General features: G+C 36.1%; 1 protein-coding gene across 1 annotated transcript in view; it reads right to left on the bottom strand.

Annotated features, from left to right (window-relative positions):
• The window catches only part of LOC107569367 (WD repeat-containing protein 70-like), a 24,421-nt gene extending 13,197 nt beyond the window's left edge, over positions 1-11,224 (bottom strand). Inside the window, exons 1-4 of the mRNA XM_016255450.1 lie at positions 11,069-11,224; positions 5,106-5,206; positions 3,861-3,940; positions 2,098-2,214 (exon numbers count right to left, since the gene is read on the bottom strand). Coding sequence (XP_016110936.1) covers positions 2,098-2,214; positions 3,861-3,940; positions 5,106-5,206; positions 11,069-11,071 — 301 coding nt within the window. The 5' untranslated portion in view covers positions 11,072-11,224. The remainder of the gene's footprint in view (positions 1-2,097; positions 2,215-3,860; positions 3,941-5,105; positions 5,207-11,068) is intronic.
• Between the last annotated feature and the right edge of the window lie 2,124 nt (positions 11,225-13,348).

Below are 13,348 nucleotides of genomic sequence, written 5' to 3'. Positions count from 1 at the left end.
CCCACTGGATAGTGGATGCCATCACCCTGGCTTATCAGGCACAGGGTGTGCCCTGCCCGTTCAAGTTGTGAGCTCACTCTACTAGAAGTGTTGCGTCCTCCTGGGCGCTGGCTCGTGGGACCTCGCTGACAGATATTTGTAGAGCTGCGGGCTGGACGACCCCCAACACGTTCACTAGATTCTATAGCCTTCGTGTGGAGCCGGTATCCTCCTGTGTTCTCACTTTAAATGGGTAGAAGCACTGAGAGACCCCGGCTTCAAGTTGGTTTGCTAAAACCGCTCCAGAGAGTCCATCGTAGACTCTGTCGAGCTCCTCCATTCCCTCGGCAGCCAGACGTGGCGGAGTGTCCGGTGCCAGGCCCTCACTCGATGAATCCGTGACAACCAGTAGAGGGCTGGGTTCCATATGTAGAGACCTAAGTGGATCCCATATGTGTAAAGTCCACGGTATAGCCTAAGAGCCCGTGTTTCCCCGTCAGACTTCCTGCTATTTTCCAAGAGGGTTACTATCACCTCTAATCTTCCATACGCGCCCACTGGATAGTGGATGCCATCACCCTGGCTTATCAGGCACAGGGTGTGCCCTGCCCGTTCAAGTTGTGAGCTCACTCTACTAGAAGTGTTGCGTCCTCCTGGGCGCTGGCTCGTGGGACCTCGCTGACAGATATTTGTAGAGCTGCGGGCTGGACGACCCCCAACACGTTCACTAGATTCTATAGCCTTCGTGTGGAGCCGGTATCCTCCTGTGTTCTCACTTTAAATGGGTAGAAGCACTGAGAGACCCCGGCTTCAAGTTGGTTTGCTAAAACCGCTCCAGAGAGTCCATCGTAGACTCTGTCGAGCTCCTCCATTCCCTCGGCAGCCAGACGTGGCGGAGTGTCCGGTGCCAGGCCCTCACTCGATGAATCCGTGACAACCAGTAGAGGGCTGGGTTCCATATGTAGAGACCTAAGTGGATCCCATATGTGTAAAGTCCACGGTATAGCCTAAGAGCCCGTGTTTCCCCGTCAGACTTCCTGCTATTTTCCAAGAGGGTTACTATCACCTCTAATCTTCCATACGCTCCTAGACGGCTGTTCATATGTGTAAGTGCTTCAGAAACCTCCTTCGGGAAGGATGGGGCTTCCGCAACGTTCCTGTCCCAAGTGTTAGGGGTACGTTTTCCCAGTGTTATCCAGTCTTACTGAGTGGGCAGTGCCATAGCAGCAGTAACTGGTCTTCTTGTGGTAAGCCTCGGCCTACACCAAAAAGAAGGGGCGCAGGTGGCTTCCACAGGTCACTGGAAGGGGCAGTATCTGTATATGGCCCTTTGGTAGGGATGCCAATTCGTCGGTCATCTGACGTGACGTCGAGAGTGACCGACTGAAAGGGAACGTCTCGGTTATGTATGTAACCCTCGTTTCCTGAAGGAGGGAACAGAGATGTCACGTCCCGTCGCCACAGCTTCTGCACCACCGCTGAGTGACCGGGTCACCGGCTCAGTGAAAACCTGAGTATGCGCTGCATCGGCTGCCTACTTATACTCACACTGTGATCAGCGGCAGCTGGATGCAGTAATTGCATGCCAATGTGCATTGGCTCGTTTAGTTTACACTCGAAGTGGATTGGTCTCTCTAAGCGAGATCCCAATTCATCGGTCATCTGACGTGACGTCTCCGATCCCTCCTTCAGGGAATGAGGGTTACATACGTAACCGAGACGTTACATATATTAAAAAATTAATATATGTATTAAAAAAATACATATTTAAAAAAAATGTACACACCATAATTCACCAGACTAACTAGACTAATGTTGGTTTGTAGTTATTGATAAACTTACATTAAAGAAAAATATAACAAAGTTTTTTTTTGTTGAGCCTTTCATTCCTGCAGGATTCAAACAATGTCACTTCCTAGATGTCACAATTTTAAAGGATGCTAAAAAAAATTATTAGTGGGAACATCCTGCAGGACCATTTTGCATGCAAAATATGGGCCATAATAATTGAAAACGATTTTCAAAACACAAGTATATCTAACAGTGTAGTTGTTCTCACTCTAAAGAATGAGGGATTTGTGCCTATAATGCTTTAGAAGCGTGTGAGGTTTACGTCACCTGGTCCGGACACAGGCAACTTGGGTTTGTGGGATTTGACCGGGTCCAGTCGGTCCTTCTCCAGCTGCTTCCTAGTGCTACGCTGCCGGGCCTCACGAAACATGGGCAGAGCGTGAGCTGCGAGAAACACGAGAATCACATGACATGAAGCACACAAACTCAGAGTACTACGCTCTTCACACGCAGCACAGCAACGTCTTTGTATTTACTTTTGATTAAAGTGCCCACATTTCACAGTCGCCCAACACAACCACAATACAGTGCATTTGTGATGCTCTTGTGTGTGTGTTTGACTCCCGGGTCATGGGGAAAGAGTGAGCGATTTTCCATTCAGGAGTCGAGCTAATTCCTCTCACGCTACATTAAGCAAAAAGGTTAGCGGTGACACATGTCTGTTTCTTTTTTTCCCTCAGTGGTCCATCATCCTGTTTCACATCACCTCAATTTTCCATCGCTATTTCCTGACCTGTGCGGTGGGGTTTTGAAGGGTGTTTAGGTTCGGCGGATGATCACGCGAGTGGAGGCTCATGCCGTGACTGACGCTCTCGTGGCTCACACTTAGCTGCTAAGTGTCGTGCGCTAATGGCATCGTGGCCCTTGGGTGAGACACAGCGTGGGGCAATCCGATGGAAAGCACTCACTCCGTGCAAACACACACACACACACACACACTCACACTCACTCCCACACACTCACACAAACACTCACACACTCGCACACACACTTACTCATTACACGGGCCGGTTTAATGGGGGGTATGACGGGGCTGAATGTAGGATGACACCTCACAGGGCTAATGCTTGTGTGTCTGTGGACATACAGCAGCGTCCAAATGTCTGACAGCAATAGAAGGAATTTAATACCAAATCTGTCATTAATAATTATATCAGCCAAATGACTTCTGCTTTTACTATCATCAATACAATAATAATAATAATAATAATAATATATTTTTTAAATGATAAATTATTTAAATAAAAAGTATATATTAATTTATAATTAATTAATTAAATAATAATATTAATATATTCTAATATAAATAACATATTTACAATAATAATAAAATAAAATTTCAATTATATAAATGACATGACTTAAAAAATTATTATTTCATATTAATATATTATAATATTAATTTGATATTTGCTTAATAATACTTCTAATAATATGTAAAATAATATAAATAAAATAATTATAATGAATATTATAATATATTACTTTGCAATAATTAAATCTAACCATTTGTACAAAAAGTTACATGATCAGTGACACTCATTTACTTTTGTTGACTATTGTTGAAAAACATCTCTTCTGCTCACAAAGGCTGCATTTATTTTTATTTTTTTTAAAAAGCAAAAATTGTGAAAAATTATTACAATCTAAAATAACTGTTTTCTATTTGAATGTATATTAAACTGTAATGTATTTGTGATGCGCAGCTGTATTTTCAGCATCATTCCTCCAGTCTTCAGTGTCACATGATCTTCAGAAATCAGTATAATATGCTGATCTGCTGCTCGAGAAACATTTCTGATTATTATCAATGTTGAAAACACTTGTGCTGCACAATATTTTTGTGGAAACTGTGATGCATTTTATTTTTCAGGATTCACAGATGAACAGAAAGTTCAAAAGAACAGCATTTATTTGAAGCAGAAATCTTTTGTGACATTATAAGTGTCTTTACTGTTGGCATATTTGATGATAAATGCAAATGTATTTGAGCAGATTTTCATATAATGTCCTCTTCAGGTCATACTCACGGGTGATGATGTAATCTTGTGTCAGCGTCTCGGCGTGTTTCTCCTTCCTCTTGCTCCTGACCACACACAACATCGCACCTCTGAAGAACAAACAACACACAAAACAGGACATAAGCATTGAAAATAAGACAAAACATGCTTTCAAATAAGCTTAAACAACTACAAATCAAGATACGAACTGCCATAATATTTCTTATTTTAATTAATTCCCTCAACAACTGTGTTTTTATTATTTAAGAACCTGAATTCTCACAGTCTTGGAAACCCTGAATACATGAGGGATGTTTAAAAGTGATTTCTAGAAATTTATAAACATCATGACAATCTTAATAATAATAATAATAATCATGAACAGTAACTCGTGATCATGAACCAGAAAGCTGAATTATTGAATTATTATTATTATATAAATTACTTCATTTTATTAGCACTCCTAGTTTTTGTTAAATAAAAAAAACATGATCACTGTCATTCAAACATGCTGTATTGAAAAGAAATGCATGCAAAAATATTAATTTTATTTAATTCATTTTTTTCATGTATTTATATTAATAAGTGTGATTTCCAGACCAGCAAAAGTCATGGAAAGAATTAAACATCTTTAAACGTCATGGAAAGTTGTATAATAAATATAAACATTTTAGTTATGACAAGTTCTAAAATATTAATCAGGTAGAAACTGCTATTTGCAAGTAAAAAATAATTACAAAAAAACAATCATGAACTAATGGAAAGCCGAATTAATGAATTTAATTATTTTAACATATTATCACTCCTAGTTTTAAAAGAAATGCAGGAAAACGCCTCAAAACAATTAAAATAATAATATATTGCTAGAATTATATTTATTTTATAGAATTATGTTTATTTTATAGAATTCTCAGGGACAACCTGGATAAATGAGGGAAGTTTAAAAGTGATTTCCAAACCTAGAAAACTCATGGAAATTAATAAACATCTTTAAAAGTTATAAATATAAATACATATTCTAGTTATGACCAGCTCTAGAACACTTGATTGTGCGCTTGACAACAGGACGTGACTTTGTAGTAAATGTGCAGACCATTGATTCTGCTCTCAGTCGACACTAATGGAGTCATGAACGAGTCATTTCGTTGAGTTTACTCGCTTCAGTCAGTCGGTTCAATCAGTTTAAATCCGGCTGGATCATTACTGAACAAACACGGGCGGAAAAACAGAGAAGAGTGTGAAGCGTGATTGAGACGGACAGCAAAGCAACTGCACCTCTGACACTTGACCGGGCCGTAGTAGACCTTCGCCAGGCCGGTCCCCGTCCCAACCATGATCTGATTCACCTTGGGATGCCAAAGACAGCGGACGACGCTCTGAAACAACAGCAGATGAGAGGAAACAGAGAGTGAGGACTCATTATTTGAACAGGAAGTGAACATAAACCGATGGCAGAGCCGGTCTGCGCTCGGATGACGTCTGATATCTCTCGCCATCCAGCTCATCTCCAGTTGACTATATTTGGCGGTCCTGGATCTCAAAGACTCGCTGTAATGAATGGGCCGCTGCCAAGGCTGTGTGTGAGGATTTGTGTGCATGTGTGACAGCGTGTTTGTGTGAGAGAAGAGACGGAGGAACAGACTCCTGAATGCCTGCAAACACATGCAGAGGAACGTCTGCATGCAGCGCATGTCTATACGAAGACAGTTCATAGCGACCGTCTGCAAATAGCACCATTAAAGACATAAAAACACCAGAAAAGCCCATTACATTCTTACAAACTTGTGACTGGTGAAAGTCTAACCCAAACGAGCAAATAAATAAAGACTGTTTAAAACAGTAGTAGTAGTAATTTTTATTATTATATACAATATATAATAATTAAAATAAAAATTACACATATTACATTTGCATAATGAAAAATTTGAATTATTATTATTATCATAAGTTATATGTAAGACATAATATAACATATAAAAAGATAAATAAATATAAATACATATAATAAATATCAAAAATAAAATCAATAATTAAAATAAAAGTAATAATATATTTATTTGCAATAATGAAATATTAATAATATTTATCACAAAAAAGTTAAATATTTTATTATAAAATAATATAAAATGAAATAAAACTAAATATAGGTTTGGATCAATTGAGGGTAAGTGAAGAATGAAGCTTTAAAGGAAAAGCAAACATGCTGAAATTAAAAGAGAAAATGTAAGAAAATACCACAAAATAAAATAAATAAAAATAAATTAAATAAAAAATTAAATAAAGTTTTGGATCAAAATGAGGGGAAAATATGTCACCACTGTCAAAACATGAAAATACAACATAAAATAAAATAAACATCATTGCCATGCAAACATGCTGCATTGAAATGCATGAAAATATCAAAAAAAATAAATAAATAAAAATAAAATAAACATCACTGTCATGCAAATATGCTGCATTGAATATAAAAAAATGTAAACTAAATGAAATGAAATGAAATAATTAGATCAGGATGAAAATGAGGGTGTGTAAATAATGAAGCTGTACAGGAAATCCACAAGAATATCCAGCAGGTACTGGGGTCCAAATGCACTTTAAAAGTGATCTCCTGAGATGAGTTAACAGCACAAGAGGAGCATAATAAATCATACTATGTTCAAGAAACTCTTTCTAAACAGATCTTGTGATGTATGCAGTGTTCAGATCAGGAAAGACCTGTGGAGGCATTTGGGTGAAAACTGCTTAGCCTCCAGCTGTTCAGCGCCGGGCTCGTTTCTGCCTAAATCCACCAGCCGGACTGCGTTAAGCCTCTCTGACCAAGAATCCGGCTTTAGACCCTCCCTCCCCCGGACTGTAGCAGGGGTTTCTCCGGCCTTTATTGACTTAACGGGATGTATGGGGTCAATCCGTCTCCATGGGCATGTGGCCAGATAATTGATTATTTAGAAAAGATCTGGAAGATTTGGCCGCGGATCTGAAATGTGCTTCCAGCTGAGCCTTTTTTGGCCGAATACAAACGTAATCTCATTTAGTCACTACCTTGCAGATACTGTATCATGGGGTTTAGATCGAGCACATCTGTATATCTGACCTCTCCATTACTTGCAATCGTGCCCAACATGGCGACCATTCACCCAGAAGACACAAGGATGCTTTCAAGTTACACAGTAAAATAAACAAATAAATAAATAAGTAATAATAATAATAATAATATGAAAGACTTTATTTTTACTTGTATATATATATATATATATATATATATATATACTCATAAAATATAACAGTGGTAAGAGATACTGTACTTCCATAAGATATTGTACAAAGAAAGGAAGCATATATAGGGAAAACAAAAGTGGTTCCAGAATCGACCCATGGGGAACACCACATACTACAGAGGTCGTTTGAAGGAAAGATGTCCTATATTCACAGCACATGTCCTATCCTTAGAAAGGAGGCAAACCACTCAGAGAAACCTACAAAGAAATTTAAACAATATATCACTTCAATCTGAGCAGCACTAGATGTTTTAGTTTTTGGACATTAAGCCGCATTCAAAATGTCACTGGAAAATAAACTGAAAATAGTCAGCGTAACAGTGGTAAGAGATACTGTACATCCAGAAGATATAATTTAATGGAAGGATGTATAGGGAAAACAACAGTGGTCCGGGAATTGAACCCTGGGGAACACCACATACTACAGGGGGCAATAAAATGACTATATTCACAGCAAATGTCCTATGCTTTAGAGAGGAGGCAAACCACTCCAAGATACCTACAAAGACAGTTTAATAAACACTTTATCACTTCAATTCAAGCAGCCCTGGATCTGTTTTACTTTTTGGACATCAAGCCACATTCCAAATGTCCAATGCAGAGGGAGCAGCAGACGTCCTGGAGGACGCACATGTCTCACCTGGTTTTTGCACCTTGTGAAAAAGTCAGCAAAGCCGAGAACCACCCCTGGAGTATTTACTCTTTCCAGCCTGGAGATGTGCCCACGTCTCAGCACAGAGTGCGACCCCGCCACGGGGTTACGGCCCATGTTTACACTTGCATGATTGGTAGCTCTTCCTGTCACAGGACGGCCTAGTGCAGCACTTCATAAAGACAGCACTTAAATTCTTCAGCCGTCTTGCGCTGGATAAACACTGTAAATAGCTCCTCGTCAGGTCAGTTATAAATAACTTAGTCTTCTGGATGGGCCAAAGGTATTTTCAGCAAACAAGAGCCGTCCACCGCTGTTAATATGATTCTACTGATGCCGGACACAAATGATGGGGCTTTTTTGGCAGAATAAATCAACATTTATCATCCTTGTATGGAAAAGAGAAGCTAGCACATACTGCCTAATGTCTTATTTAATGCTTCACCGAAGAAATATAATATGGTTGTTTAGATGATAAATAATTAAAAATAAAAAAAGGTGATATGACATGCTTTTCATTTTAGGATAAACTATTACTTTTGTACCAACAAATTTGCAAAATCCAACAAAATCAAATAGATTATTGCAGATAATTGTAATAATAACAATAATAATAAATTATATCTTAAATAATATATAATATATAATTACACAGACACACACACACACATATATATATATATATATATTATATATATATACACACACACACAAAACGTTTTTTTTTTCAAGTAGACAGAAGAAAATGGAAAATGTCTGTGATGCATCTCACAAAAAATATTATGTTCTTCAGATTAATGCTGCTGCTCTATGGTTTCTGTGTGCTGGATGTCAACATCTGCTTTATGCCATCCTGTCAGGTTTAGGACATGAAGCAACCTGGGATGGACAGCATTAGCCTTTACACTGTTATGACTAGAGCCGGAGTGCTGGGACTTAGAGAAACACACTCAACAGCACATTTGATCACAGACCGCCATGGGAGCTTTGAGCAGACACTCAGATGTGCCCTTCGTACCGTCCACTGACCTCAGAAAGAGCTCCCAGAGACACTTCACTCGCTTCAGATGAATCCAGCTTTCAAGTGCGCCGGGACGCTTGTCGAGGTCACGCGTGTGTCATTCCAGCAAATGGACGGAAGACGACATCGCTCCCTTTGCTTCCAAAGGGACGAACCGGTGGAAAGTTTTGCTTCCTGTCTGCAGTTGCACTATTAATCTGACAGAACAGCATTTACCAAGTAATTTAAGACTGCAGTCTTCCTGGACAGAGTTTCCATTACTAGAGATAATCATATTATTGTGAAGTCTCAGTTTCTGGATACTGTAATATATACATAACTGTAGCTGCCAGTACATGTACAATCAATCTGACAATCAAATAAACCATTAACCATTTTAAATAATTAAAATAAAGCATAATATATTCATGTACAATATTGAAATAACAATTATATATAAAATATTTAATATATTACAAATAATTAAAATACTAATTATTAATTCTATTAATTTGCAATAATGAAATCAATAATAATAATTGACAACAATGAAACAATAATAATGCATATATATTAGTTAAAGCACTAATTAAATGAATTCTCAATAATGAAATACCATTAGAAGTAGTAGTAATAATAATAATAATAATTTACATATTTATATATTAAATGAATGTATGAAAACCCATTAAAAGCATTGTAATATAATAATTTGCAATAGTTAAATACCAACATGCCAGATTAATGTGAAAATCCAACATAATCAAATAAACAATTATTGCAGATTAATAGTAATAATAATAATAATAAATATATACAAAGCATGTTAAATAAATATATAAAGTTAACTATTAAAATAATTATATTACTTTGCAATAATGAAATGCCTAGATGTCAGATTAATTTACATATAAAATATTTATGAAATAAATGTACAAAACAAATAATTATAATAATGAAAAGAAATGAAATAATGAAAATTCATTAGCAATTATGCCAGAATATCGTTTTCTTCTGTGAAGCTCTAAATGAGACATTAGGCCGTATGTGCGAGCTTCTCTTTTCAAGGACAATAGATGCAGATTTATTATTTACCTAATTTATTCAATACCTATAAGTCAGATTAATGTATATATAAAATATATATTAAATTAAATAAGCACGGACAACCCTGGAGTTTCAGTCGGGTTTGACTGACGGGCCTCACAGGAGCCAATCATATGACTGAAAAAAAAAACAGAAAATCCTTTACATTTCTTCCCAATTTGCTGCTGAGTTTCCCTGTCAGTGAAATGTAAATCAGCATTTTGTGATCTGGAAACATTATTAGTAGGGCTGGGTTAAAAATATCGATATCTCGAGATTAATTGATTCTCATTTTTACGGAACGATACCGATTCTTAAATCCCAAGAATCGATTATTCTAGCCTGTTTTCAGTTAATGGACGGAACATTGAAGGGCACCTCCCATCCAATATATCGCAATAAGCATTGTGCTTTTATACTTTTAATATGAAACAAAGTCTCAGATTTCAAATTCTGTCCATTTTATTGCAGTATTTAAACAATTAATGCCGTTTTGGCGCTGTTTAATGTGGAGTGACAGATCGCTGTAGCGCCTCAGTGAACTGATCGTCTCCTCCGCTTTATTACTAGTTATAGCACAAAATAAACACGACTAAACATCTGAAGGTGCGTTAAAAGAAAGAGTACAACTTTACAATCCGTATCCTGTCTCATGTAATCGCTCAATCAGTATTTCAGCCACGCAAAGACGTCAATATAACGGCTTGTACACAATATCACGTAACGTCACAATTAACTCAGAAAAAACATATTCGGTGACCATAAACTCATTAGTCTGATAGAAAAATAAACTGTAGAGAGGGGCATTTTGCTAAATATATGCACCATATAACATATTCATTATAATTTTTACTGTTCTTCAATGTTTAAGTTATGTTTGAATAAATCCATCATGTTTTGATGACAGCCACCATTATGTTTACATTAAAAAAATTAATTGAAGTAGAAATATTATTATGTAACTGTAACTTTATTATTGTAAAAACTTATATTCCATATTATAGCAATGTAGTACCAACTGACTTTCATGTATATTATACAGAATTAGTTGTTTTGTTTTTTTTTCCTTGAGAAAATTTGGCATGTACTGTACCTGATACATATCCAAAATAATCGACACTGAATCGAATCGGTAATCGAATCGAACCGCAAGCTTGTGAATGAGAAACCCAGCCCTAATTATTAGTGAACACACAGCAAGTCTAAACCACGCAATCCTCCTCACCATGAGAGCAACACAGAAGTGTGTGTCCGCATCGGCGACTTCAATCTCATAGACCTTCTGCAGAGATTCCCGCTCAAAGAACAGCAGCTTCCCGTTGCCTTCGTCCTTCTTGACCGAGGTTCCCGTCAGCAGCAGTTTATCATCCGGACTGAAGCATCAGTATGTCCTGTTCATCAGCACAGTTAAAGAAGAGAAGCCTTACAATACACTTCATCATCTGCTGTGCTTCATGAGCACGAGTAAACAGAGCTCGAACACAACACTTACAGAGCGGGTAGAGTTAACTAAAACTAAAACAACAACAACAAAAATAATAATCACTTCTGCTAATTTAAATAAAGCTGAAATATATAAAAATATTAGATGAAAAACAAACAAAAACAATAGACATAAAAACTAGAAATGATGCCTAAATGAAAAACTGCTAAATACGTTAAAGTACTAAAAGTAACAAAAGTTAAAAAAGCAATAGAAAGAGAGAGAATACTTTAAATTATATATATTGGGCGATTAAATTTCCATGACATCTCCAGGCCCGTTAATTATACTTTTAGTTTATATAACTTTCACAATAATGCCGTGAAACACCATTAACACCCAAGTCCTGTCCAACATCACATTACAATTGCATTAAACTGCTAATGGGTTAATTTGATAAGTATTCATAATTATTCATGAAGTGCATTATAATGCATCATTATTTCTTTTTTTTTTTTTTTTTGTGAAAAAACATCAATATATTGTTCAAATTTAGAGTGGAAGTGTATATTTAAGATGTCATAACTGGTTTCCTTTTTTTTCATTAGTTGTATTATTGTACTCATTTTAAATGATCGTTAAAGTGTGAAAAAAGATTTTCATAAATGTATGAATATTCCTCTCAGTCTCTCAAATAATATGAGCTCATTGTAGCTGTTTTGCATATTTTTTATAAAATTAATATTTAATTACTATTGTTATTTAATATTATTATTATTACTACTACTACTACTACATGATTAATATGTATTTATTGTTCATTATTATTAATAAATTATTTCTTTTATAATTAATATGCTGAATGCAAATAAATAAAAAATGCAGTTTTTGCAAATTTAGCATGTCACATAAGGTATGAAAAATTATTTTATAAATGTACTAGTATTCCATGCAGTCTCTCAAATAATAAGAGCTCAATAAAGTTGTTTGCATATTCATTATAAATTGAATATTTAATTATTATTGCTACTATTATCACTTAATTCCAATTTTTTTATTATTAATTATTATAAATAATTTATTTAAATTTTTGCATGTCACACCACAGTACATATAAAGATATATATATATACACACAAAACAAATGTATTATTTATATATTATAATATCAAAATATACATATATTTAAAATATATATTCATGTATTTATTTTATATAATATATAAAACATAAAAATAAAATATATTTTATTTATTCACTATTATTTACTTTTATTTACTTTTTGTTTATTTTATGCAATATTTAATAAAAAATATTTTTAAACATTATCCATCTATTTATATTTCTATCTTATATATATATATATATATATATATATATATATATCAGGGCTGTAAATTGCTTTAATAGGTTAAAAAAGAAACTACGAGCATGCAATGTGGTAGTTATGTCATCAGTTAAGTCATGAAGTTACCAAAAAGACGATAAAAGCTGCTTTGAAACTGTGCATGCATGTAAGTATGTGTTATATATGAGTCAGATGTAAGAACACGTCTCTGAAATGCAGTGGCTTTCCGAACTGTCCTGAAGCAGCAGCACTGTCTCCCTCATCTAACACACCTGATTCATCTCCTCAGCTCATTACAGACACTTTAAGAGCTGAAGAGGGTCAGAAAAGGTAAAGAGTTATGAGAAACTAGGATGCGTGTCAGATCCGCAGCAGCTCTTTAAAGCAGCCCAAATAACCTCATAACAGCTGCTGTGATGCTGTTAGTTTTTTTTTACTGTCAGATATACACCACCCAGTCGTAACACAAGGCGGGTCTAACCTCCTCGTGATGCTAGAGTTACTCCGTCGTAGGAGAAAGTGAGGCCGGACGTGTCGGATCCGGCGGCGTGAGCCTGACGGCACTGGAACTCGGTGTGGATCTGAAACAAAACAAAACAGCACATTAAAGAGACGGAGGAGGACCTTTCAACACGTCTGGATGAGCAGAAGCCGAGACCTGCGCTCCATTAATAGACACATGAAGAGCTTTCAGAGCCATATGGTTTCCATCTGCAAAACCAGCGAAAAACAAC

Source organism: Sinocyclocheilus grahami, unplaced genomic scaffold, assembly GCF_001515645.1.
Source record: "Sinocyclocheilus grahami isolate Dianchi unplaced genomic scaffold, SAMN03320097.WGS_v1.1 scaffold1339.1, whole genome shotgun sequence".
In the NCBI taxonomy this organism is placed as follows: Eukaryota; Metazoa; Chordata; class Actinopteri; order Cypriniformes; family Cyprinidae; genus Sinocyclocheilus; species Sinocyclocheilus grahami.
Note: the sequence above shows the minus strand (reverse complement) of the source record. Positions and strands in the feature narration are given on the sequence as shown.